The sequence below is a fragment of the Coregonus clupeaformis genome, chromosome 30 (genome assembly GCF_020615455.1).
Source record: "Coregonus clupeaformis isolate EN_2021a chromosome 30, ASM2061545v1, whole genome shotgun sequence".
NCBI lineage: Eukaryota > Metazoa > Chordata > Actinopteri > Salmoniformes > Salmonidae > Coregonus > Coregonus clupeaformis.
The window spans coordinates 34,890,575-34,917,955 of NC_059221.1; the positions used below are offsets into that span (position 1 = coordinate 34,890,575).

Consider the following 27,381-nt stretch of genomic DNA (forward strand, 5'->3'; position numbering starts at 1 on the left):
AGGCAGGCAAGCAGGTAGGCAGGTAGACAGGCAAGCAGACAGGCAGGTAGGCAGAGGCAGGCAAGCAGGTAGGCAGGTAGGCAGGCAAGCAGGTAGGCAGGTAGGCAGGCAAGCACGCAATGCTGTCACTCTGTTAGAGACAAAACACTATCCCAGAACAGAACACAGACAGATGCGTGTGTGTGTCACACTCCAGTCCTGTGCGTGTGTGTGCGTGTGATCTATGACCTGTGTGCATGTGTCAGACAGTCAGAGAGTGACGGAGAGGGATCTCTCTCACATGCAGAGGTTCATTTCTCTCTTCCACTGTGGCCTCCAGCAGCTGTTGGATAATCCCCTTGAGCCTGCCTTCTACTAAGCTTTTAAAAGCCGGTATAAACTGTCCATTTTGAAATAACCATGTCACATCAATCTGCACTCCCGCAGCTTTTCAACTCGGCTGCAGCAGCGGCTACCTTGGTCCTGCTGTTGCTGCGGCAGAACTTTATGACATCAGAGAGAGAGAGAGAGAGAGAGAGAGAGAGAGAGAGAGAGAGAGAGAGAGAGAGAGAGAGAGAGAGAGAGAGAGAGAGAGAGAGAGAGAGAGAGAGAGAGAGAGAGAGAGAGAGAGAGAGAGAGAGAGAGAGAGAGAGAGAGAGAGAGAGAGAGAGAGAGAGAGAGAGAGAGAGAGAATGTGTGAAAGAAATAGAAGGGGAGAGAGAGAGAGTTTGGTCTCTACAAAAATGGAGGCATGATACATTTTGCAGCATGCTTTTGCCATTATCTTGACAAGGTAACGTCACCAGAATAATCATGCTGTTGCCTTCAAATGTGTCACCAGCAGGACAAGTCAATTTGTAACATTTGGGTCTGCTGTGGCAATTAGGCTGGGTAGAGAATGGCAGCTTATCTGCTACGCAGAACCCCTCTCTCCTAAATGCCAAAGCTTGACTGGGCCACAAAGGCACTGGGATTTATCCTGACAGCTAATGAACTCTGGGAGCCGTGCGCACACTCCAGTCCTGGGGTTTAACAGTGTTCTCTGACAGGCCATATACAATTTCAGATTCTGAGTTTAACACCCTTTGTCTGCATTTTTAAGCCATTAACCTCCAGCCCTGCATATAGAAATTCGGAAGCCGAGTCATTGGATGTGGTCTTTATTCTCTGTCTGTTTGACAGTGTGGGATATGCTAGTGCGGACAGAGAGTTGTGGAGACTCACAGTGTTTGGTGCGCTGTGCGTGCGTGTATGTCTTTGTACACTAACTTGTGTGTTTCTTAATTTATGTCCGTGCTGTAAGCGATAGTGTGTGTATGTGTGTATACTATACCCATCTTTGAGCAGAACTTTGCCATGAGCAGGCCAAATGTGGGTCAGATGAGTCTCCTCTTCCTCCTCGTGATGTCTGACCTACAAAATGAGAGTCTGTGGGATAGCAGGGATTACGGTAGCTCTGTTCTCCTACACATGGTAGCCCCACAAACATGGCAGGCTCACTCTGCCAATGAAAACTAACCCCCAGGTGAGACTGGTCCTACTGCATCGCCCCTGCACCGCAGAAATCCACCTTGGATGAGGTCAATTGGTGAATATATTATGTTGCTTTAGTGCTATGTTATTATGCATTAGGAAAATGTATGAATAAACAGTGATTACATAATGTAGTGAAGAAAATAGAGGGAAACAGAGGAGTAATAAAGTTGATAATTTCTTATAATTAATTATAAACTGGGTGGTTCGAGCCCTGAATGCTGATTGGCTGACAGATAGTGTATATCAGACCGTATACCACAAGTATGACAAAACATGTATTTTTACTGCTCTAATTACGTTGGTAATCAGTTTATAATAGCAATAAGGCACCTCGGGGGTTTGTGATATATGGGCAAAATACTACGGCTGAGGGCTGTCCAGGCACTCCGTGTTGCGTTGTGCTTAAGAACAGCCCTTAGCCGTGGTATATTGGCCATATACCACACCCCCTCGGGCCTTATTGCTTAATTATTCAACATGCCCCATCTCTTTGTAGTGTAATTAATGGTCACTAGTAGTCCAACTTCTTTACTTGCACTTCTTGGCATAAGTTCTTGGATGCATATAATTAGTGTGTAAATGAATAATTCACAGTCAAAGCAATCAATTAGTCACCATTTGTATTGGCATTGTTGTCTCTATAACTAATGCCGCCAGGTTAACTGGGGAATTTCAGATGCTTCTGATTTACACGGCATGTCAATGGTGAGATCGATACGGGGACTGTGTCTGTCTGCTTTCTGTTTAAACAGACCATAATTTGGCCCTGATGGATGAAAGGGATTCTGTGTCTCGTGTCACAGGGTGGGGAGAGAGAGAGTACGTGTGGCAGAGTTAGGGCAGTTGTTAGTTAGACAGACAGTGCAGAACAAGAAGAAGAAGAAGAAGAAGAAGAACAAGAACAAGAGTGAATTTAGGGATGTCAGTTGCAGGGGAGGGACTGAAGAGGAGAGTGCATCTCCAAAACTACTCACACCTGATCCCCTCCTCAGCAGAGCAGCAGGCAGGCTTGACCTCTGCCCTCTGGGCAGGTAGGCCCACTGAGAGAGAAAAGACAGAGAAATTCTAATTGGGTGAAACTTACTGGGAGACAGAACAGTTTGATTGGAGCAGACTCTGAAGCCGACATTGTGGCACTGAGCTGACTGTTACATTGCTTGTTCTCTCTTTGGTCCTTTAAGAACCAAAAAGGGTTCTTCAAAGGGTTTTCCTATGGGGAAAGCCGAAGAACCCTTTTAGGTGCTACATAGCACCTTTTTTTCTAAGAGTGAATAGAGGGGACTGGGCCTATTATAGCAGCTTGGGCATGGAGCAAGGGAAATCGTTTTGATACCATGTGCTTTAACAACAAGCTTTGATGGCTATGGTGGGATTTCACACTAGTATAATCTGCACACTTCAGAATCCATGATACAGTGCATTCGGAAAGTATTCAGACCCCTTGACTTTTTCCACATTTTGTTACATTACAGCCTTATTCTAAAATTGATTCAATAGTTTTTCCCCCTCCTCAATCTACACACAATACCCCATAATGACAAAGCAAAAACAGGTTTTTAGACATTAGACAAACTGAAATTTCACATTTACATACTGTACGTGTTGAAAACAGATTGTAAAAGCTCCAATCAGTATGGAGTCAGAGTGATGTCAGAACAGGTTCAAAGGTGAGGGTTCATTGGGAAGGTTCTAAAATAATTTGGTAGATGGAATGAAGGAGAGGTAGTAGGGATTAGTATGCAGCTAAAACCCTGTGGATTATGGTCAGTAAATACATAATGCTCTGTAATGATTTATGAACTCTAAGGCTTTTTTCATCTTTAAATCTTTATGAAGGAGAAGATGCTGGATGGACCAATCTGCCAGTGGGGTTATTGATGATTTTCTGATGTCATACTATGCATGAAACCAGTGGTATTGCTAGGTAGTCTTCTTCAATAACATCTCAAGTGTTAGAGAAATAACATGCAAACTTTGCGCTGATGCAGACTTATAGCAAATCTGACCTCTAGACATCCCCGCCCAGGAAATACGGCCTGTTTTTGCTGTGTTAACTTGATGTCCTGTAATGGAAGATATTTACAGAGGTCCCAGGGTAATATATCAGGGCCACTGCGAGGATACATCACTGTTAATTTATAGATGTTGACAGGCTACGTCATTACAAGAGCAAGAGTGTCAACATGGTTTAGAGGCTGGAGATGGCTTAGGCTGGATGGAGAAAGAGAGAGAGAGAGAGAGAGAGGCTTAGAGAGAGAGAGTACAGCAGTTCTGAACTGTGTGTCCAGGGTTTGAAAGAGTATTGGCGGAGGTTAAATCAGCAGCCAGGATATAGGATGTTTGCCTGCTTGACCTCAGTGTCGGCTAATCCCCATGCCATCCCATCGACGATTATACATTTCAGATACATGGCGCTCAAGTTGGGAGACTGGGGCTCAAAGTGTAGAGGGAAAATCATGCACCAGAGAAGATGTAATAGAGGAAAATATACACACACCCAAACACACACACACACACGTATGTGTTAATACACATGCATGCATACACACACACGTATGCACTCATGTAAACACACACAAAAAAAAAACGTTTTGGAAAACATGGAAAAAGCACAAAAAATGTATAGCAGATTACATTTTAAGCCAAAAGCAAAAAATTGGGTTTAAGTGCAGATTTTTAAACTGTGGTGGATTACTGTATTTTCAGGTTGTATTACTTTATGAAGAGACAATGGGAATAAAAAGCATCAACTACACTTCAATTCCACATCATGTGAAGTGATATGATGGCAGGTAGCCTAGCAGTTAAGAGTGTTGGGCCAGTAACTGAAAGGTTGCTAGTTCGAATCCCCAAGCAGACTAGGTGTAAAATCTGTTGATGTGCTCTTGAGCAAGGCACTTAACCCTAGTTGCTCTGCATAAGAGTGTCTGCTAAATCAGTGGTTCCCAAGCAGTGTTAATAGGACCCCTGGGGGTACTTGGCCTATCCACAGGGGTACTTGAGAAGACTCATGAGACCATAGGATTAAAGGTCAAATGCACATGAGGGGGTATTTCATGGGTACTCTGGGCAGAGCAACATTCAGCTGGTGGTACAATAAATGAGAAAGGTTGGGAACTACTGTCCTAAATGACATCAAAGCAGTGAGTTTGGGGCATGTTTTTGTTCTTATTCCATGTGAAAGAGAGCACTGCTTTAGGTATATCACTGAGTTGAGGGAGCATTAAGTTCAGGTATGGATTGATTATGTAGGTTCAACAATGCAGCTAAATGCCGTAATCCTCTGTGCAACCTCAAACTACATGAAAATGAAATGTTTGCTTATCCAATTTGACAGGTAATGTGTCTTTATGGAAATGTTCCAGGTTTCAAAGGATTACTGTCCTGTGTGAGAGCAATTTGGTTGCTATTTGACTTTGACTCCTTGTTTTTACAGTTTTTTTGCTTAAGCACAATTTTGAAAACAGGGCCCGGTTTTTCAAACCACTTCACACAATTAGCACAACACTACACTAAAGTAGCACAACACCTCAGATCATTTGCAAAATGGAACACTTTTGTCAAAACTATACAATGTCTCATAAAAACCTTATTTTGTTGTCATAACATAAACCCAACCATCATATGGTCTGATTCTGTTTGAATCAGTTAAACACTCCTGTGCTCAACCTAAAACACTTTTAGCATTTACATAGAGAAAGTGTCAAAATAAATTCACCAACACCACATGACACCAATTGTGCAGACTAATGAAAATATGTATTTATTTTCATGTACTCAAGTCAGTCAATACTGAACATTTCAACAAAACATTTTCCAGTTTTCATACAGTATTACTGAACGTACCATTGTACTGTAAGCTTACAGTAATACTGTAACATAGATTACATATCCAGTTCAGTACCGATTAAAAAAGAAAAATAACCTTAACATCTCTCCACCTAGCTGGATCTGGCCACAGGGCCTCGTCAACTGTGAACTGTAAATTGTGGGTGTTGATGAAACCAGTTTTGGACCAGAGCAGAACGATGGAAAGCTACATTGTCCCAGACGACAATGTATTGCATCTGGTCCCTTTGGTTTGCTGCTGTGATAATATTGTGTAATCTGTCTAAAAATGTAAGAATGAGGTCAGTGTTGTAAGGACCCAAGTTGGCATGGCGGTGGAGGACCCCATTCTGTGTAATGGCAGCACAAAGGGTAATGTTACCCCCACGTTGCCCTGGTACATTGACAATAGCCCTGTGGCCAATGATGTTGTCAGGTTAAATCCATTCTCATCAATGTGTATAAACTCATGCGGGACTTCCTCCGCATCCATTTGCAAAACTCTCTGAAATACAGCAAAAGATCACATTGTGTAGATCAATTTACTGTAGGTCTGCTATACAGTACAATGACATGTACAGTAAAAAGGTTATGTGTGCAGTACACAATACTACAGTCAGTGAACAAAACGTACCACCACATATTCACGCTGCAGGCCTTTCACCCTGTCTGAATTTCTTTCAAATGGCACTTTATACAGTTGTTTCATCAGAACTTGATGTTTTTTAAGGATACGGGCTATTGTTGACAGAGAGACCTGTTGGACATTATTGAAAATTCGGTGATCATTGACAATATGGGCTTGAATTTCTCTAAGTCTGATTGCATTATTGGCCAAAACGAGCTTTATGATCTCTCTCTCTTGCTCCTGTGTGAATATGGGGCCCCTCCCTCCTTGGTGTTCTCGACGTTCAATCCTATGTTGGCCAAACAAAATACATGTAGCTTATTGTAAAATGATACAGGAATAGATACCAAAACTGTTGATATAGTACATGCAGTAAGCTATGGATTTTCTGTTGACAGAAGATACGTTTCTCACCTGTGCTCTTGACGAAATGTCAGAACTATTGATGCCACCGTGTACCTGCTTAGGTTAGGCTGTACTCTCAGTCCAGCCTCCCTGAGTGTTAGTCCGTGGTTTATTACATGGTCCACAATTGCACGAATTTCGTTACACATATTTGGTTGTCTTCTTCTTTGTGCTTGTCCTACCCCTCCTCCAGGTCTTCCTCTCCCTCTCCCTCTTCCTCTTCCTCTTCCTCTGACACCGTCCATTTTTTTTGAAGACAGGTGAACTTACCTGTTGCCTTTTTACAGTGCTTAAACCGGATTGGTGTGTCTACAATTAAGCACCAGTGTGTGTGCACACCTGGTGGCTGTGTTTAACCAATTGGTTCATGGGTGTGTTCATTTGAAAGCCTTTGCTTTGAAATTGCAAGGAAATGACATCACAATACATTTCTGTGTCAAATGCATACAAGTGTGTTTAGTGTTTTGCAAATCACTGTGTGTAATGTTTTGCAAAAAGTGTGAAGCTGACAATGTGCTTACAGTTGTGCAAATCTAGGCCGGTGTTTTGCTCCTTGAGTGTAAGGTTTTGATAATTGTGGGAAAGTTTTAATTTTAGTGTGTAAGCAATTGAAAAAAACTGTAAGATTAGAGTATAATACCGTTGGAGCCCCCGATACAGAAACACAATTGACTGACTGACTGAGCTATTATGACCAGCCCGTAGCTAATGCTACACGTTCATCATCAGAAATGTATTTACAAAAAAATCACTATTCTTCAAAGTGCAGTCAATGTGCAGTCATGGGAGCACACTTTTGGCCTTACCCTCAATTTTCTAGCAGAAGGTTTGTTTCGGCTCATATCAAGAGGAAGTTAGAGGAACTGTCAGACTCTGAAGTGCACATTGTCTCTGAATGTCCCTGCTGAGGGTGCTGACTTGGCCCACAGGACACTTATTTATTTATTGTATTTCCTGAATAGATAATTCACTGCCAGGGGGAAAGGGTACAGCATGTTATTAAAAAATATATATTTTTTTATTTTTATTTTGGGGGGTAGATCAGCTTTAATATTGCAGATAGATTGTAACTTCCATTTATGTAATTGTCTGCATCACTTCCAATCCCCATATGTTTTTTTTTCTCGCATATATACAGTGAGGGAAAAAAGTATTTGATCCCCTGCTGATTTTGTACGTTTGCCCACTGACAAAGAAATGATCAGTTTATAATTTTAATGGTAGGTTTATTTGAACAGTGAGAGACAGAATAACAACAAAATAATTCAGAAAAACGCATGTCAAAAATGTTATAAATCGATTTGCTTTTTTATGAGGGAAATAAGTATTTGACCTCCTCTCAATCAGAAAGATTTCTGGCTCCCAGGTGTCTTTTATACAGGTAACGAGCTGAGATTAGGTGCACACTCTTAAAGGGAGTGCTCCTAATCTCAGCTTGTTACCTGTATAAAAGACACCTGTCCACAGAAGCAATCAATCAATCAGATTCCAAACTCTCCACCATGGCCGAGTCCAAAGAGCTCTCCAAGGATGTCAGGGACAAGATTGTAGACCTACACAAGGCTGGAATGGGCTACAAGACCATCGCCAAGCTGCTTGGTGAGAAGGTGACAACAGTTGGTGTGATTATTCGCAAATGGAAGAAACACAAAATAACTGTCAATCTCCCTCGGCCTGGGGCTCCATGCAAGATCTCATCTCGTGGAGTTGCATTGATCATGAGAACGGTGAGGAATCAGCCCCAAACTACACGGGAGGATCTTGTCAATGATCTCAAGGCAGCTGGGACCATAGTCACCAAGAAAACAATTGGTAACACACTACGCCGTGAAGGACTGAAATCCTGCAGCGCCCGCAAGGTCCCCCTGCTCAAGAAAGCACATATACAGGGCCGTCTGAAGTTTGCCAATGAACAGCTGAATGATTCAGAGGAGAACTGGGTGAAAGTGTTGTGGTCAGATGAGACCAAAATGGAGCTCTTTGGCATCAACTAACTCGCCGTGTTTGGAGGAGGAGGAATGCTGCCTATGACCCCAAGAACACCATCCCCACCGTCAAACATGGAGGTGGAAACATTATGCTTTGGGGGTGTTTTTCTGCTAAGGGTACAGGACAACTTCACCGCATCAAAGGGACGATGGACGGGGCCATGTACCGTCAAATCTTGGATGAGAACCTCCTTCCCTCAGCCAGGGCATTGAAAATGGGTCGTGGATGGGTATTCCAGCATGAATATGACCCAAAACACACAGCCAAGGCAACAAAGGAGTGGCTCAAGAAGAAGCACATTAAGGTCCTGGAGTGGCCTAGCCAGTCTCCAGACCTTAATCCCATAGAAAATCTGTGGAGGGAGCTGAAGGTTCGAGTTGCCAAACGTCAGCCTTGAAACCTTAATGACTTGGAGAAGAGGAGTGGGACAAAATCCCTCCTGAGATGTGTGCAAACCTGGTGGCCAACTACAAGAAACGCCTGACCTCTGTAATTTCCAACAAGGGTTTTGCCACCAAGTACTTAAGTCATGTTTTGCAGAGGGGTCAAAGATTTATTTCCCTCATTAAAATGCAAATCAATTTATAACATTTTTGACATGCGTTTTTCTGGATTTTTTTGTTGTTATTCTGTCTCTCACTGTTCAAATAAACCTACCATTAAAATTATAGACTGATCATTTCTTTGTCAGTGGGCAAACGTACAAAATCAGCAGGGGATCAAATACTTTTTTCCCTCACTGTATATATATATATATATATGTATATACATATACATACATACACATACATATACACATAAATACATACATATAAATACATATACATACATATATACATATCCTTTTAAAAAATATATTTCCCTTTAATACTTTCCAACCCCACCACCCCTTCCCTGATTGCAATAAACTAGTGAACAACAACGCTTAAGCCTCTACTTCCAGCTTATACATACTACAGTGGGGAGAACAAGTATTTGATACACTGCCGATTTTGCAGGTTTTCCTACTTACAAAGCATGTAGAGGTCTGTAATTTTTATCATAGGTACACTTCAACTGTGAGAGACAGAATCTAAAACAAAAATCCAGAAAATCACATTGCATTTTATTGCATGACATAAGTATTTGATACATCAGAAAAGCAGAACTTAATATTTGGTACAGAAACCTTTGTTTGCAATTACAGAGATCATACGTTTCCTGTAGGTCTTGACCAGGTTTGCACACACTGCAGCAGGGATTTTGGCCCACTCCTCCATACAGACCTTCTCCAGATCTTTCAGGTTTCGGGGCTGTCGATGGGCAATACGGACTTTCAGCTCCCTACAAAGATGTTCTATTGGGTTCAGGTCTGGAGACTGGCTAGGCCACTCCAGGACCTTGAGATGCTTCTTACGGAGCCACAACTTAGTTGCCCTGGCTGTGTGTTTCGGGTCATTGTCATGCTGGAAGACCCAGCCACGACCCATCTTCAATGCTCTTACTGAGGGAAGGAGGTTGTTGGCCAAGATCTCGCAATACACGGCCCCATCCATCCTCCCCTCAATACGGTGCAGTCGTCCTGTCCCCTTTGCAGAAAAGCATCCCCAAAGAATGATGTTTCCACCTCCATGCTTCACGGTTGGGATGGTGTTCTTGGGGTTGTACTCATCCTTCTTCTTCCTCCAAACACGGCGAGTGGAGTTTAGACCAAAAAGCTCTATTTTTGTCTCATCAGACCACATGACCTTCTCCCATTCCTCCTCTGGATCATCCAGATGGTCATTGGCAAACTTCAGACGGGCCTGGACATGCGCTGGCTTGAGCAGGGGGACCTTGCATGCGCTGCAGGATTTTAATCCATGACGGCGTAGTGTGTTACTAATGGTTTTCTTTGAGACTGTGGTCCCAGCTCTCTTCAGGTCATTGACCAGGTCCTGCCGTGTAGTTCTGGGCTGATCCCTCACCTTCTTCATGATCATTGATGCCCCACGAGGTGAGATCTTGCATGGAGCCCCAGACCGAGGGTGATTGACCGTCATCTTGAACTTCTTCCATTTTCTAATAATTGCGCCAACAGTTGTTGCCTTCTCACCAAGCTGCTTGCCTATTGTCCTGTAGCCCATCCCAGCCTTGTGCAGGTCTACAATTTTATCCCTGATGTCCTTACACAGCTCTCTGGTCTTGGCCATTGTGGAGAGGTTGGAGTCTGTTTGATTGAGTGTGTGGACAGGTGTCTTTTATACAGGTAACGAGTTCAAACAGGTGCAGTTAATACAGGTAATGAGTGGAGAACAGGAGGGCTTCTTAAAGAAAAACTAACAGGTCTGTGAGAGCCGGAATTCTTACTGGTTGGTAGGTGATCAAATAATTATGTCATGCAATAAAATGCAAATTAATCACTTAAAAATCATACAATGTGATTTTCTGGATTTTTGTTTTAGATTCCGTCTCTCACAGTTGAAGTGTACCTATGATAAATATTACAGACCTCTACATGCTTTGTAAGTAGGAAAACCTGCAAAATCGGCAGTGTATCAAATACTTGTTCTCCCCACTGTATATACATTTTATGGACACAGTCAATTTTACAATAATTCTATTTTGTTTGTTTTTACTCCTGAACTTCCGCTATCCTCCGATCATTTTCATGATGTCCATCCGGTTTGCTTCTATATGCCATATCTTTCTAACTGTGCTCTTTCACAAAACCTCTCAACCTATAACCTAAATCAAATCAAATCAAATCAAATGTTATTGGTCACATGCGCCGAATACAACAGGTGCAGACATTACAGTGAAATGCTTACTTACAGCCCTTAACCAACAGTGCATTTATTTTAAACAAAAAAAGTAAAAATAAAACAACAACAACAACAACAAAAAAGTGTTGAGAAAAAAAAGAGCATAAGTAAAATAAAGTGACAGTAGGGAGGCTATATATACAGGGGGGTACCGTTGCAGAGTCAATGTGCGGGGGCACCGGCTAGTTGAGGTAGTTGAGGTAATATGTACATGTGGGTAGAGTTAAAGTGACTATGCATAAATACTTAACAGAATAGCAGCAGCGTAAAAAGGATGGGGTGGGGGGGCAGTACAAATAGTCCGGGTAGCCATGATTAGCTGTTCAGGAGTCTTATGGCTTGGGGGTAGAAGCTGTTGAGAAGTCTTTTGGACCTAGACTTGGCACTCCGGTACCGCTTGCCGTGCGGTAGCAGAGAGAACAGTCTATGACTAGGGTGGCTGGAGTCTTTGACAATTTTGAGGGCCTTCCTCTGACACCGCCTGGTATAGAGGTCCTGGATGGCAGGAAGCTTTGCCCCAGTGATGTACTGGGCCGTACGCACTACCCTCTGTAGTGCCTTGCGGTCGGAGGCCAAGCAGTTGCCATACCAGGCGGTGATGCAACCAGTCAGGATGCTCTCGATGGTGCAGCTGTAGAATTTTTTGAGGATCTGAGGACCCATGCCAAATCTTTTTAGTCTCCTGAGGGGAATAGGCTTTGTCGTGCCCTCTTCACGACTGTCTTGGTGTGTTTGGACCATGATAGTTCGTTGGTGATGTGGACACCAAGGAACTTGAAGCTCTCAACCTGTTCCACTACAGCCCCGTCGATGAGAATGGGGGCGTGCTCAGTCCTCTTTTTTTTCCTGTAGTCCACAATCATCTCCTTTGTCTTGGTCACGTTGAGGGAGAGGTTGTTGTCCTGGCACCACACGGCCAGATCTCTGACCTCCTCCCTATAGGCTGTCTCATCGTTGTCAGTGATCAGGCCTACCACTGTTGTGTCGTCGGCAAACTTAATGATGGTGTTGGAGTCGTGCCTGGCCATGCAGTCATGGGTGAACAGAGAGTACAGGAGGGGACTGAGCACGCACCCCTGAGGGGCCCCCGTGTTGAGGATCAGTGTGGCAGATGTGTTGTTACCTACCCTTACCACCTGGGGGCGGCCCGTCAGGAAGTCCAGGATCCAGTTGCAGAGGGAGGTGTTTAGTCCCAGGATCCTTAGCTTAGTGATGAGCTTAGAGGGCACTATGGTGTTGAATGCTGAGCTGAGCCTATACAATTATTATGGACACAGTATGCTTTACATTAGTTATCTTGTTGTCCTCTGTAGCTCAGCTGGTAGAGCACGGCGCTTGTAACGCCAAGGTAGTGGGTTCGATCCCCGGGACCACCCATACACAAAAAAAATGTATGCACGCATGACTGTAAGTCGCTTTGGATAAAAGCGTCTGCTAAATGGCATATTGTTATTAGTTGTTGTTAGTTGTTATTAGTCCCATCCTTCAGCTCCATTCAACACCACCAATCTATCTCTTAACACCATCCATGTTGGATTTCTATTTGCCATATATTTTTCAACTGTACTGTGATGTTTCACAAAAGTTCTGAACCCTTCTATTCTCATTGTTTCTACAGATTGTAAATTGAAAATAAACATTTTTGCTAAAAGTATTATTAAATTATTGATCGATTGACTATGACTTTTCAGATCACCCAGTAGTGCTATCTGCAGGGTTAGCTCCAGGTAAATATTGCAATCCTTCAGCCATTCCTGGACCTGTGACCAAAAACAAGCTACAAATGGACAGTACCAAAACAAATGATCTAATGATTCTGTCTCTTCACAGCAAAATCTGCAGAGCTGGGAAGATTGTATCTCCCATATAAATAATATTCTATTGGTAGCAAGAATTTTGTATAATAATTTACATTGAAAATGTTTGCGTATCAGTTCATAAACACTATGCCATGGAATCGGTACGTCAAAAATCTCTTCCCAACTATTTTGCAATCTATATGGGATGGCTGTCAATCCTTTGGTCCTTAAATTAAACTGGTATACTTTTTTATTAATCACAATTTTCTTTAACCAATTATGTTCTTTAATGCAGGGCCGACAGACAAGTTCCTTAAATTAAATCCCTTTCACTTTCCTCTTCCATTTTTGCGGTAATGATGCAATTATTTGGTTGTAATTTTGGGTAGAGCAGACATTTCCATATGTTTTTGTTAGCTGCATGTGCGACATAACTCCACGATATCATTTACGAAGATTCTACCATTTTTAAACATTCTTTCAAAAAAAATGTTTTATCAGTTAGTATATTTGAGTTTAACCACAATATTTGTTGCATTATTTGTTCTGTCGTTTCTGGAGGATTAAATTGAAATTGCAACCAACTTTCTATGGCTTGTTTTAGAAATAGTGATATTTGGGAGATGATTTCCTTTTCAAATAACTGAAAGTGAGAGGTTGTAATCTGAATAAAGGGAAAAGGCCATTCTTAAACATGGGGTGAGACAATCTTACTAATTTGCTAGAGAACCAGTTCGGATTTAAGTATAACTTTTGTATGACTGAAGCTTTTAGTGATAGGTCTAATGCTTTAATATTTAATAATTTCTGTCCTCCAAATTCATATTTATTATATAAATAGGCCCGTTTAATTTTGTCTGGCTTGTCGTTCCAAATAAAATGAAATATTTTTTTCTCATATAATTTAAAAACTGTTCGCTAGGCGTAGGCAAGACCATAAGCAAATAGGTAAACTGGGATAATACTAAAGACTTAATCAGGGTGATTTTTCCCCAAATAGACAGGCATTTTACTGTTAGAATAAATCAACATTGACAGGACTAGCCCTGGATGGCTACGAATAAGGGCCAATGCAGGCCTAACTTGACTTGAGATGTGCTCAACTAGAGTGTTTCAGTGCATGATTCACACAAAACGTTATCAGCTGTTTCAATTGTACTGTCTCTCAGTCCAAGCTGCTTTAGAATGCATGCAGCACCCGGCCTTACCCCGACCCAACTGTAGCTCATGGGTATGGATGAGCTCCACTTAACTATGGCTCATTCATTCAGCACCTCCTAATATCTGAGAACAAGCTGAAGAAAAGATGCTCCGCTTCGGCTGCACATGAATAGTGATTCTGCAGGTGTCTGATCACATCAGTGTTGTGCACAGGTTTGACTGATAAACAGTGAGGCAGGCTTTGTATGTAAAGGAAGAAGGAAGCACTGGTACTGAGCAGGATTCATGATGCACCCAATCTGTTCTATGGTTCTGTTCTAGCTAATACAGTTCAAGTAGATTCCTTCTGTAGCTAATTTAACTAACAGTGTTGCAATTGTGAATGGCTGGTCTTTTCGCTGGTCTTTTAGTTAGTATCTCTCCACAGAGACCACCAGTGTAACTTTATGAGAGAGATAGGTGATTTACAGCTGTTTTCACAGCCTCCTCTCTTCTCTCTCCATTCAATCAATAAAGGGCTTCGTCTCTTCCATTGCTTGGCACTCTCCCCACAAGTGTTTTGGCTCATCCACTCAGGTACTGTTGTGAATCAGTGTTTGAAAATGCCACAGGGATTAAGGTCTTGTGTTTCTGCTTGTCTCTATACTGATGTGATTATCTACACCGGACACATTACACAGATTACAACAAACGGACAATGCCATGACAATCGTAAGCATTTTCAACCTCTCCCTGACCCAGTCTGTAATACCTACATGTTTCAAGCAGACCACCATAGACCATGTGCCCAAGAACGCCAAGGTAACCTTTCTAAATGACTATCGCCCCGTAGCACTCACATCTGTAGCCATGAAATGCTTTGAAAGGTTGGTCATGGCTCAAATCAACACCATTATCCCTAACAAAGGAGCTGATAGTGGACTACAGGAAACGGAGGGCCAAGCACGCCCCCATCCACATTGACAGGGCTGTAGTGGAGCGGGTCGAGTGTCACGCCCTGACTCTGGGGACTCTTATTTGTTGAGTCAGGGTGTGACTTTCTATGTTGTTATGTTCTATGTTGTATTTTCTAGGTTTAGATCTAGTACGTCTAGATCTATGTTGGCCGGTGTGGTTCCCAATCAGAGGCAGCTGTCGCTCGTTGTCTCTGATTGGGGACCATACTTAGGCAGCCTATTGGCACTAGTGGGTTGTGGGATCTTGTTCCGTGTTAGGTATGTTGTTTGTGTACCTTGGACTTCACGTTTCATTTCTTGTTTTATCGTTGTGTTTAATAGTCAAATAAACATGTATGCATATCACGCTGCGCCTTGGTCTGACCCGTTCATGAACGAACGTGACAGAAGATCCCACCAAACAAGGACCAAGCAGCGTGCCCAGGAAGAGCGAATTGCCATGTCACAGGTGGGCAAATTGTGGTCATGGGAAGAGATATTCGCGGGGAAAGGGCCATGGGCGAAGGTAGATGCCCAGGCAGGAGAGGAGCAACGGCAACACAGAGGACACCGGTCGAGGAGGAAGCCCGAGAGACAGCCCCAAGAAAAATGTTGGGGGGGCTAAAGGGGTGGTCGGGGAGCGAGAGAGAAGAGCCCCGACCACTGCACCCGGTTGGTTTTCAGATTGTGTCTCTACGAACATGGGAAGAGGGGTGGGAACAGTATACTGAGGAGTTGGAGGATGACGACGACGACAAGGTTCTGTTCCCTAACTTGTGGGGGCTCCCGGAGGAGTCCTCACGGGAAGAGGAGTGCCGACGACGGAGACCCGAGAGCCAACCCCAATAACATTTTTTTGGGGGGCACACGGGGTGGATGACGAGGCTACAGGAGGCTAAAAGGGAGAAGGAAAGTGTAGAGGCACGGCGAGAGGAGCTGGTTAGGCAGCAGAAGGAAGTGGTGCGTGTCGCCAGTCCGGTCCGGCCCGTTCCTGCTCCCTGCACTAAGCCAGTGGTGCGCGTCGCCAGCCCGGTCCGGCCTGTTCCTGTCCCTCGCACCAAGCCAGTGGTGCGCGTCGCCAGCCCGGCCCGGCCTGTTCCTGCCCCTCGCACCAAGGCAGTGGTGCGCGTCGCCAGCCCAGCCCGGCCTGTTCCTGCTCCGCGCACCAAGCCAGTGGTGCATGTTCCTAGTCCGGTTCGGCCCGTGCCTGCTCCTCGCACCAGACCAGTGGTGAGTGTGTCCAGTCCGGCACGGCCCGTGCCCGTTCCACCGGTGCCTGGTCCGGCACCAGTCAGCAGCTCCAGTCCGGAGCCAGAGCAGTCCGCTCCACCAGTGCCTGATCCAGCTCCGGTAAGCTGCTCTAGTCCAGAGCCAGAGCAGTCCACTCCACCGGTGCCTGATCCAGCTCCGGTCAGCTGCTCCACTCCGGAGCCAGAGCAGTCCACTCCACCGGGGTCCAGTCCAGCTCCGGTCAGCGGCTCCACTCCGGAGCCAGAGCAGTCCGCTTCACCGGTGCCTGATCCAGCTCCAGTCGGCGGCTCCACTCCAGAGCCAGAGCAGTCCGCTCCACCGGGGTCCAGTCCAGATCCGGTCAGCGGCTCCACTCCGGAGCCTGAGCAGTCCGCTCCACCGGTGCCAGGTCCAGCTCCGGTCAGCGGCTCCAGTCCAGACCCAGACGTCAGCCCCTCTCCAGGTTCAGGGTCTCCCACACCAGGGTCCAGACAGGGCTTGGAGTATAGTGGGAGGAAGGAGAGGGGAAGCAGCGCGCCGAGGTCCAGACCAGACCAGGGGCGCAACAGGGAGGCGGAGAATAGGTGGTGGTCACGCCCGGATCCGGATCCGCCTCCGAGGCGGAATATCCACCTGGCGCCTACCCTGTTAAGTAAAGGTTCTGCGGTCGGAGTCCGCACCTTTGGGGGGGGGTACTGTCACGCCCTGACTCTGGGGACTCTTATTTGTTGAGTCAGGGTGTGACTTTCTATGTTGTTATGTTCTATGTTGTATTTTCTAGGTTTAGATCTAGTACGTCTAGATCTATGTTGGCCGGTGTGGTTCCCAATCAGAGGCAGCTGTCGCTCGTTGTCTCTGATTGGGGACCATACTTAGGCAGCCTATTGGCCCTAGTGGGTTGTGGGATCTTGTTCCGTGTTAGGTATGTTGTTTGTGTACCTTGGACATCACGTTTCGTTTCTTGTTTTGTTGTTGTGTTTAATAGTCAAATAAATGTATGCATATCACGCTGCGCCTTGGTCTGACCCGTTCATGAACGAACGTGACAGTCGAGAGCTTCAAGTTCCTCAGCGTCCACATCACTAAGGAATTAACATGGTCCAAACACACCAACACAGTTGTGAAGAAGGGATGGCAATGTCTCTTCCCCCTCAGGAGGCTGAAAATATTTGTCATGGGCCCTCAGATCCTCAAAAAGGTATACAGCTGCACCATTAAGAGCATCTTGACTGGCTGCACCACCGCCTGGTATGGAAACTGCTTGGCATGCGACCGCAAGGCGCTACAGAGAGTAGTGCGTATGGCCCAGTACGTCACTGGGGCCGAGATCCATGCCATCCAGGACCTCTATACCAGGCGATGTCAGAGGAAGGCCCTAAAAACGGTCAAAGACTCCAGCCACCCAAGTCACAGAATGTTCTCTTTGCTACCGCACGGCAAGCGGTACCGATCGGCCAAGTCTGGAACCAACAGGACCCTGAAGAGCTTCTACCCCCAACTATTTAGTAAAAAATACTAAATAGTTAACCAAATAGCTACCCGGACTATCTACATTGACCCTCTTTGCACTAACTATTTTGACTCATCACATACGCTGCTGCTACTGTTAATTATTTATTCGGTTGCCTAGTCACTTTACCCCTACCTATACAGTAAATTCAGAAAGTATTTGCATTTTATTTTTTATTTTTTTATTTTTTTATTTCACCTTTATTTAACCAGGTAAGCCAGTTGAGAACAGGTTCTCATTTACAACTGCGACCTGGCCAAGATAAAGCAAAGTAGTGCAATAAAAACAACACAGAGTTACATATGGGGTAAAAAAAAACATAAAGTCAGAAATACAACAGAAAATATATATACAGTGTGTGCAAATGTAGCAAGTTATGGAGGTAAGGCAATAAATAGGCTATAGTGCAGAATAATTACAATAGTATTAACACTGGAATGCTAGATGTGCAAGAGATTATGTGCAAATAGAGATACTGGGGTGCAAAAGAGCAAAATAAATAACAATATAGGGATGAGGTAGTTGGGTGGGCTAATTTCAGATGGGCTGTGTACAGGTGCAGTGATCGGTAAGGTGCTCTGACAACTGATGCTTAAAGTTATTGAGGGAGATAAGAGTCTCCAGCTTCAGAGATTTTTGCAATTCGTTCCAGTCATTGGCAGCAGAGAACTGGAAGGAATGGCGGCCAAAGGAGGTGTTGGCTTTGGGAATGACCAGTGAGATATACCTGCTGGAGCGCAGACTACGGGTGGGTGCTGCTATGGTGACCAATGAGCTAAGATAAGGCGGGGATTTGCCTAGCAGTGATTTATAGATGGCCTGGAGCCAGTGGGTTTGACGACAGACATGTAGTGAGGACCAGCCAACAAGAGCGTACAGGTCACAGTGGTGGGTAGTGTATGGGGCTTTGGAGACAAAACGGATGGCACTGTGATAGACTACATCCAATTTGCTGAGTAGAGTGTTGGAGGCTATTTTGTAAATGACATCGCCGAAGTCAAGGATCGGTAGGATAGTCAGTTTTACGAGGGCATGTTTGGCAGCATGAGTGAAGGAGGCTTTGTTGCGAAATAGGAAGCCGATTCTGGATTTAACTTTGGATTGGAGATTCTTTATGTGAGTCTGGAAGTTGAGTTTACAGTCTAACCAGACACCTAGATATTTGTAGTTGTCCACATACTCTAGGTCAGACCCGTCGAGAGTGGTGATTCTAGTCGGGTGGGCAGGTGCTAGCAGCGTTCGATTGAAAAGCATGCATTTAGTTTTACTAGTGTTTAAGAGCAGTTGAAGGCTACTGAAGGATTGTTGTATGGCATTGAAGCTCGTTTGGAGGTTTGTTAACACAGTGTCCAATGAAGGGCCAGATGTATACAAAATGGTGTCGTCTGCGTAGAGGTGGATCTGAGAGTCACCAGCAGCAAGAGCGACATCATTGATATACACGGAGAAAAGTGTCGGCCCAAGAATTGAACCCTGTGGCACCCCCATAGAGACTGCCATAGGTCCAGACAACAGGCCCTCCGATTTGACACACTGAACTCTATCTGAGAAGTAGTTGGTGAACCAGGCGAGGCAGTCATTTGAGAAACCAAGGCTATTTAGTCTGCCAATAAGAATGCGGTGGTTGACAGAGTCGAAAGCCTTGGCCAGGTCGATGAAGACGGCTGCACAGTACTGTCTATTATCAATCGCGGTTATAATATCGTTTAGGAGCGTGGCTGAAGTGCACCCGTGACCAGCTCGGAAACCGGATTGCATAGCGGAGAAGGTACGGTGGTATTCGAAATGGTCGATGATCTGTTTGTTAACTTGGCTTTCGAATACTTTCGAAAGGCAGGGCAGGATGGATATAGGTCTGTAGCAGTTTGGATCTAGAGTGTCACCCCCTTTGAAGAGGGGGATGACCGCGGCAGCTTTCCAATCTCTGGGGATCTCAGACGTTATGAAAGAGAGGTTGAACAGACTAGTAATAGGGGGTTGCGACAATTTCGGCGGCTAGTTTTAGAAAGAAAGGGTCCAGATTGTCTAGCCCAGCTGATTTGTAGGGGTCCAGATTTTGCAGCGCTTTCAAAACATCAGCTGTCTGAATTTGTGTGAAGGAGAAGCGGGGGGCATGGGCAAGTTGCAGCAGAGGGTGCAGAGTTGGTGGCCGGGTTAGTGGTAGCCAGATGGAAAGCATGGCCAGCTGTAGCAAAATGCTTGTTGAAATTCTCGATTATTGTAGATTTATCGGTGGTGATAGTGTTTCCTAGCCTCAGTGCAGTGGGCAGCTGGGAGTAAGTGCTCTTATTCTCCATGGACTTTACAGTGTCCCAAAACTTTTTGGAGTTAGTGCTACAGGAAGCAAATTTCTGTTTGAAAAAGTTAGCCTTTGCTTTCCTGACTGCTTGTGTATATTGGTTCCTAACTTCCCTGAAAAGTTGCATATCGCGGGGGCTATTTGATGCTAATGCTGTACGCCACAGGATGTTTTTGTGCTGGTCAAGGGCAGTCAAGTCTGAGGAGAACCAGGGGCTATATCGGTTCTTAGTTCTGTATTTTTGAATGGGGCATGTTTATTTAAGATTGAGAGGAAATTACTTTTAAGGAACAACCAGGCATCCTCTACTGACGGAATGAGATCTATGTCCATCCAGGATACCTGGGCCAGGTCAATTAGGAAGGCCTCCTCGCTAAAGTGTTTTAGGGAGCGTTTGACAGTGATGAGGGGTGGTCGTTTGACCGCGGACCCGTTACGGACGCAGGCAATAAGGCAGTGATCGCTGAGATCCTGGTTGAAGACAGCTGAGGTGTATTTAGAGGGTGTGTTAGTCAGGATGATATCTATGAGGGTACCCATGTTTACGGATTTAGGGTTGTACCTGGTAGGTTCGTTGATAATTTGCGTGAGGTTGAGGGCATCTAGCTTGGATTGTAGGATGGCTGGGGTATTAAGCATATCCCAATTTAGGTCACCAAGCAGTACAAACTCTGAGGATAAATGGGGGCAATCAATTCACATATGGTGTCCAGGGCACAGCTGGGGGCTGAGGGGGGTCTGTAGCAAGCGGCAACAGTGAGAGACTTATTTCTGGAAAGGTGGATTTTTAGAAGTAGAAGCTCAAACTGTTTGGGCACAGACCTGGATAGTATGATAGAGCTCTGCAGGCTATCTCTACAGTAGATTGCAACTCCACCCCCTTTGGCAGTTCTATCTAGACGGAAAATGTTATAGTTGGGGATGGAAATTTCAGAATTTTTGGTGGCCTTCCTGAGCCAGGATTCAGACACTGCTAGAACATCAGGGTTGGCAGAGTGTGCTAACGCAGTGAATAACTCAAACTTAGGAAGTAGACTTCTGATATTTATGTGCAAGAAACCAAGACTTTTGCGATTACAGAAGTCATCAAATGATAGCGCCTGGGGAGTAGGAGTGATACTGAGGGCTGCAGGGCCTGGGTTAGCCTCTACATCACCAGAGGAACAGAGGAGGACTAGAATAAGGATACGGCTAAAGGCTTTAAGAACTGGTCTTCTAGTGCGTTGGGTACATAGAATAAAGGGGGCAGATTTACGGGTGTTATAGAAAAGATTCAGGGCATTATGTACAGACAAGGATATGGAAGGATGGAGTAAAGTGGAGGTAAACCTAAGCGTTGGGTAACAATGAAAGAGATAGTATCTCTAGAGGCATCAATTGAGTCGGTCTCTGAGTGTATGGGGGGAGGGACAAAATAGCTATCTAAGGCAGGTTTAGCTAGGCTGGGGGGTCTACAGTGATATAGTACAATTAGAAATAACCGAAACAACAATAAACTAACCATGTTTGGGCTGAGGCTAAACATAAACAGGATGTAGTACCGTAAAAAGGAACAGTCCAGCAGATATCAGCTGTATAGCTGAGTTATCATAAGGTCCGGTGGTGAAGCGCTAGTGAGTAAGAGGGTTAGCAGGGGCTAGTAAGGGCTAGCAGATGGATGGAATCTTCGTGGTTAACGTCGTAACCACATCAGACGATTTCGTCGGCAGACCAGTCGTGTAGGATCGGCGGGGCTTCGTGTCAACACTAGGTGGTCCCGTCCGGTTGACAGAGAGGTAGATAGCCGGGAGATGGGCCTAGCTCAGGATGATTAGCCAGACCACAGCGTCCGTTTTGTTGTAGCCAGCTGGTAGCGATGAATCCGGAGTTAAAGGTCCAGTGATTCAGTGATTCCGGCGGAAAAACTGATATGTTCTGGGTCGATAACGCGCTGTGCAGACTGGCCGAATATCCGGTGATCAATGTCCAGTGATTAAAATTAATCCCGCGGAAAAAATCCAAGGTTCTGGGTGAAACACCGCTGGCTGTGGCTAATAGCAAGTAGCTAGTTCAGTAGCTAGTTCAGTTTAGTGAGTAAGAGGCCACGGATAGCGTGTGCTAGCGGGCCAGGGGCTAGCAGATGGATGGAATCTTCGTGGTTAATGTCGTAACCACATCAGACGATTTCGTCGGCAGACCAGTCGTGTAGGATCGGCGGGGCTCCGTGTCAACACTAGGTGGTCCCGTCCGGTTGACAAAGAGGTAGATAGCCGGGAGATGGGCCTAGCTCAGGATGATTAGCCAGACCACAGCGTCCGTTTTGTTGTAGCCAGCTGGTAGCGATGAATCCGGAGTTAAAGGTCCAGTGATTCAGTGATTCCGGCGGAAAAACTGATATGTTCTGGGTCGATAACGCGCTGTGCAGACTGGCCGAATATCAGGTGATCAATGTCCAGTGATTAAAATTAATCCCGCGGGAAAAAATCCAATGTTCTGAGTGAAACACCGCTAGCTGTGGCTAATAGCAAAGTAGCTAGTTAGCTGAAACTGGCTAGCTAGTTTCAACTGGAGATTCTAGATTCTAGACAAAGGTAAGTCAACAATAGAATCCGTTCCACATTGAGTGAGGCGGGTTGCAGGAAAGTATATTTTCTAGAAGGATGAAAAGTCTGATAGGGAAACATGTACGAAAAATACAAAAAAACAGGGTATTTACAGGCTATTTACAGACACACGACAGAAACAGGACTGCACTACTTCGCCATCTTGGATTGCCAGTGGTACAGCCTGATTATGGTACAGCCTGAATTTAAAATGGTTTAAATTCTGATTTTGTGTCACTGGCCTACACACAGTACCCCATAATGTCAAAGTGAAATTCAATTTTTTGAAATTTTAGAGAGTATTCAAACCCTTTGTTATGGCAAGCCTAAATATGTTCAGGAGTGCAAATTTGCTTAACAAATCACATACGTTGCATTGACTCACTCTGTGTGCAATAATAGTGTTTAACATGATTTTATTATGACTACCTCATCTCTGTACCCCACACACACAATTATCTGTAAGGTCACTCAGTCAAGCAGTGAATTTCAAACACAGATTCAAGCACAAAGACCAGGGAGGTTTTCAATGCCTCGCAAAGAAGGGCACCTATTGGTAGATGGGTAAATGAAAAAAGCAGACATTGAATATCCCTTTGAGCATGGTGAAGTTATTAATTGCACTTTGGATGGTGTATCAAAATACCCAGTCACCACAAAGATACAGGCATCCTTCCTCAGTTGCCAGAGAGGAAGGAATCTGCTCAGGGATTTCCCCATGAGGCCAATGGTGACTTTAAAACAGTTACAGAGTTTAATGGCTGTGATAGGAAGATACTAAGGATGGATCAACAACATTGTAGTTACTCCACAATACTAACTTACTTTACAGAGTGAAAAGCAGGAAGCCTGTACAGAATAAAAACATTAATGCATCCTGTTTGCAACAAGGCACTAAAGTAATACTGCAAAAAATGTGGCAAAGCAATTAACTGTCCTGAATACAAAGTGTTATGTTTGGGGCAAATCTAATACAACACATTACTGAGTACCACTCTCCATATTCTCAAGCATAGTGGTGGCTGCATCATGTTATGGGTATGCTTGTAATCATTATGGACTGGGGAGTTTTTAAGGATAAAAAATCAACGGAATGGAGCTAAGCACAGGCAAGTTCCTACAGGAAAACCTGGTTCAGTCTGCTTTCCACCAGACACTGGGAGATTCATTCAGCTTTCAGCAGGACAATAACCTAAAACACAAGGCCAAATCTACACTGGAGTTGCTTACCAAGAAGACAGTGAATGTTCCTGCGTGGCTGAGTTACAGTTTTGACTTAAATCTACTTGAAAATGGTTGTCTAGCGATGATCATCAACCAATTTGACAGAGCCTGAAGTATTTTGAAAAGAATAATGGGAAAGTGTTGCACAATCCAGGTGTGGAAAGCTCTTAAAGACTTACCCAGAAAGATTCACAGCTGTAATCAATGCCAAAGGTGCTTCTACAAAGTATTGACACAGGGATGTGACTACTTATGTAAATTAGATATTTAGCATGTGACAAATACATTTTGATTTCAATTGATTTTTTATTTGAGATGGGCGTTGATGTTCATGTCAGCTGACGGTGAAAGTATTGGATTTCCTGTTTTGTTATTTCAGTCAGTTTGTATGTAGTTAATGCTTTAAACATCATTGATCTGCATGGGAGATAGGATTGGATAGTGTCAGCAAGTTAGCTCAGGACCCACAACCACACATACACCGCAGGGACCTGTAGAGGCAAAGGAAGGGAGAGTGGTCTTAAGACTATGAAGCCTCATCCTTAATGGGTACATTAATCAAAATTTGCTGTGGCACCAAGGACTCAGAGGACACATTGTATGAGGGGACTTTTAACATGAGTGCACACACTGTAGTCTTAATTAAATAGAATGTAGAGTCACACACACCTCTCACTAAACAGCCTCCTTCTCCACTATTTTCTCTCTCTCTCCATGCTCTACTGTGGAGGTAGCGAGTGAGGTATGAGGTACTGTTATCCAGAGCAACTTTCAGGACCAATCAGGGTTAAGTGCCTTGCTCAAGGTCACATCAACAGATTTTTCACCTAGTCGGCTTGGGGATTCAAACCAGCAACCTTTGTGTTACTGGCCCAATGCTCTTAACTGCTAGGCTACTTGCCACCCTGTTGTGAGCTGAGTGGGAGAATCAGTTCACAACTAAAGAGTGTGGATGTCCTTCCCTGGCACAATCAATATGACAGGTAAAGGATGACGAGAGAGGCTGTATGTAAATCTAACAGAGGTCAAATCGATCTACTTCATCCCCCCCCACTTCATCCCCCCCGCCACTCTATGCTCCCCAATGGGCATCTCTCATACTGGGTCATCCTGCCAAAACTAAATGAAGAAACTTTCATGACTAATGTAATTTTACATACAGGACTACAGTACAGTATGCATGCCTGCCTGCCATGAATGTGATCAGAATGACAGTCAGGTTTACATACTGCACAATAAACTGAAAATGTTATCTAGCAAACATGATGCTACCCAGAGCCATTAAGTATAGGGGTTCTACAAATATAGGATCTTAATTTGAGCCAGTTTGATACAGAAGGAAACTAATCCTGCAACAACAGGACATTTGAATTATCATGTGGATTATAATTAATGGACATTTCAAAGTGGCAATTACAAACTTCAGAAGCCTTTTTAAACCTAAAATACACTACGAATATTTTATTTTCTGCATTGCAGGAAAGTTCTCCTGCAACAGGATGATCAAATTAATATCTTACATCTGTACCTAGCAAGATCATTGAGTAAATGCTTATTAGACATGAATATGTCAATACGGGCAGTCCCATGATATGCCATGCTTTGTGAGAGATTACCTTCCAAGACTTCGATCTTACATAACCTATTCAGCATGTTCTGTGTTATACTGACTTTTACAAACACGTCTACATAATGCTGAATCATTGAATGTACAGTTTTGTTACATAACACAGGACACAGCAGTAAGCTCCATGTAAATCACATAGAAGAAAAAATATAGTGCAGCTTGTTACCAAAGAGCCAGAGCTATATAGGCCATAAGCTGCTAATTCACTGCACTCCCTGTGCTCAGAGTAGTATGAAGCTGCCCCCCTAAATGGTTATGGAGGATAGGATGTTGGGAGAGTAAGCTTATCCTAGATCTGTGCCTTAGGGCAACTTCTAACCAGAGCCCCTGTACTGTTGGCTGATGTGGTTGGTTTGGCTTTAATGTAATGCAGCACACACACTGCATGTCCTGTGCTAGTTTTGGTGTGCAGTGATATGCCAGGTTGACTGTGCTGTGCTGTGTGTTCTAGTGTTGGCTGGTGTGGTCGGTCGTTGCGTGCTGCCTGGCTGCCTGGCGCTGATGCACTGCAGTGGATCTTTAGTATTCCTCTCCTGCCGTCTGAGAAGGGTCTCCTCTGGGACTGGAGCGGAGCAGAGGGGAAGAGAGGCAGCCAGTGCCCATATCTACCAACGCTCCCTCCCTCCCTCCCTCCCTCCCTCCCTCCCTCCCTCCCTCCCTCCCTCCCTCCCTCCCTCCCTCCCTCACTTCCTCCATCCCTCCCTTCCTCTTTCTACCTCCCTTCCTCTCTCCCTCCCTCCCTTCACGCTATTAATAGGCCCTGCGCACAGAGTCTGTGTCAGGCAGCAGACAGGGGCCACAATCAGACCACCAAGCCAAGCTGGAGGGGGGACACGGCAGGCAATCCAAAAAAGTATTGATTGGACGACTGGGCTTGTGTGTGTGTGTGTGTTTGTGTGTGTGTGTGTGTGTGAACTGCTTAAGTGCCCCTCTATATTCCTGAACAGTGAAATAACACCTAATATCTAAATCACACTGATGTTTGAATTTCTATGAGGTTCTCTGTGTGATATGATAAATATTCACCAAGATTATGAATTCACACAATTTGGAATCTCTGGTTCCATTTCTCATTCCCAGCACGAACCCTTCCCACACAAAGCCTACATAGATCCATCTAAATAAAGCATTTCCTGTCTCTAGCGACTAGCCCATGTGTGCTAACATAATTAAATCCTGAACGATGAATAATTTCTCCAAGCTAACATAATTTATTAACAAACAACACATTCAAATTAATCGAAATCTAATCATTTCACTTCTCCTGTTGAAACAACCTGGGTCTCTCATTAAAACTACATATTAAGAAAGTAATTTTTTATTGTTACCAATGTCTGTGTTTTGCAAACATTCATATTAATTCAAATGTTTCCCCCTTTCAATCAACATCTCTCCTTTAAGGATTATTTTCTGTGTAATGTGTGTTTCTCTGTTAACCCTTGAGGGGTGATGTCTGTGTGCTTCTCTGTTAACCCTTGAGGGGTGCTGTCTGTGTGTTTCTCTGTTAACCCTTGAGGGGTGCTGTCTGTGTGCTTCTCTGTTAACCCTTGAGGGGTGCTGTCTGTGTGTTGCAGGTGATGGGAACCCCAAGGAGAGCAGTCCCTTCATCAACAGCAGCAGTGCCAGTGATGTGGAGAAGAGCCAGCAGTATGATGGCAAGAACATGGCCCTGTTTGAGGTCTGTAACACAAGGCTCCTTCACTTGCTTACCTATGGGGCGGCGCACAATTGGCCCAGCGTCGTCCAGGGTAGGGAAGGGAATGGCCGGCAGGGATGTTGGTAGAGCATGGCGTTTGCAACGCCAGGGTTGTGGGTTCGTTTCCCACGGTGGGCCAGTATGAAAAATATAAAAATAATGTATGCACT

At 44.5% G+C, this 27,381-nt stretch overlaps 1 protein-coding gene across 3 annotated transcripts in view; it reads left to right on the plus strand.

Moving 5' to 3' along the window:
• The window catches only part of LOC121545357 (solute carrier family 12 member 5-like), a 144,100-nt gene that overhangs the window by 60,923 nt on the left and 55,796 nt on the right, over positions 1 to 27,381 (plus strand). For all 3 annotated transcript variants that reach the window (XM_045209553.1, XM_045209551.1, XM_045209552.1), the window contains exon 2: positions 27,090 to 27,193. In XM_045209553.1, the coding sequence (XP_045065488.1) occupies positions 27,090 to 27,193 (104 nt within the window). The remainder of the gene's footprint in view (positions 1 to 27,089; positions 27,194 to 27,381) is intronic.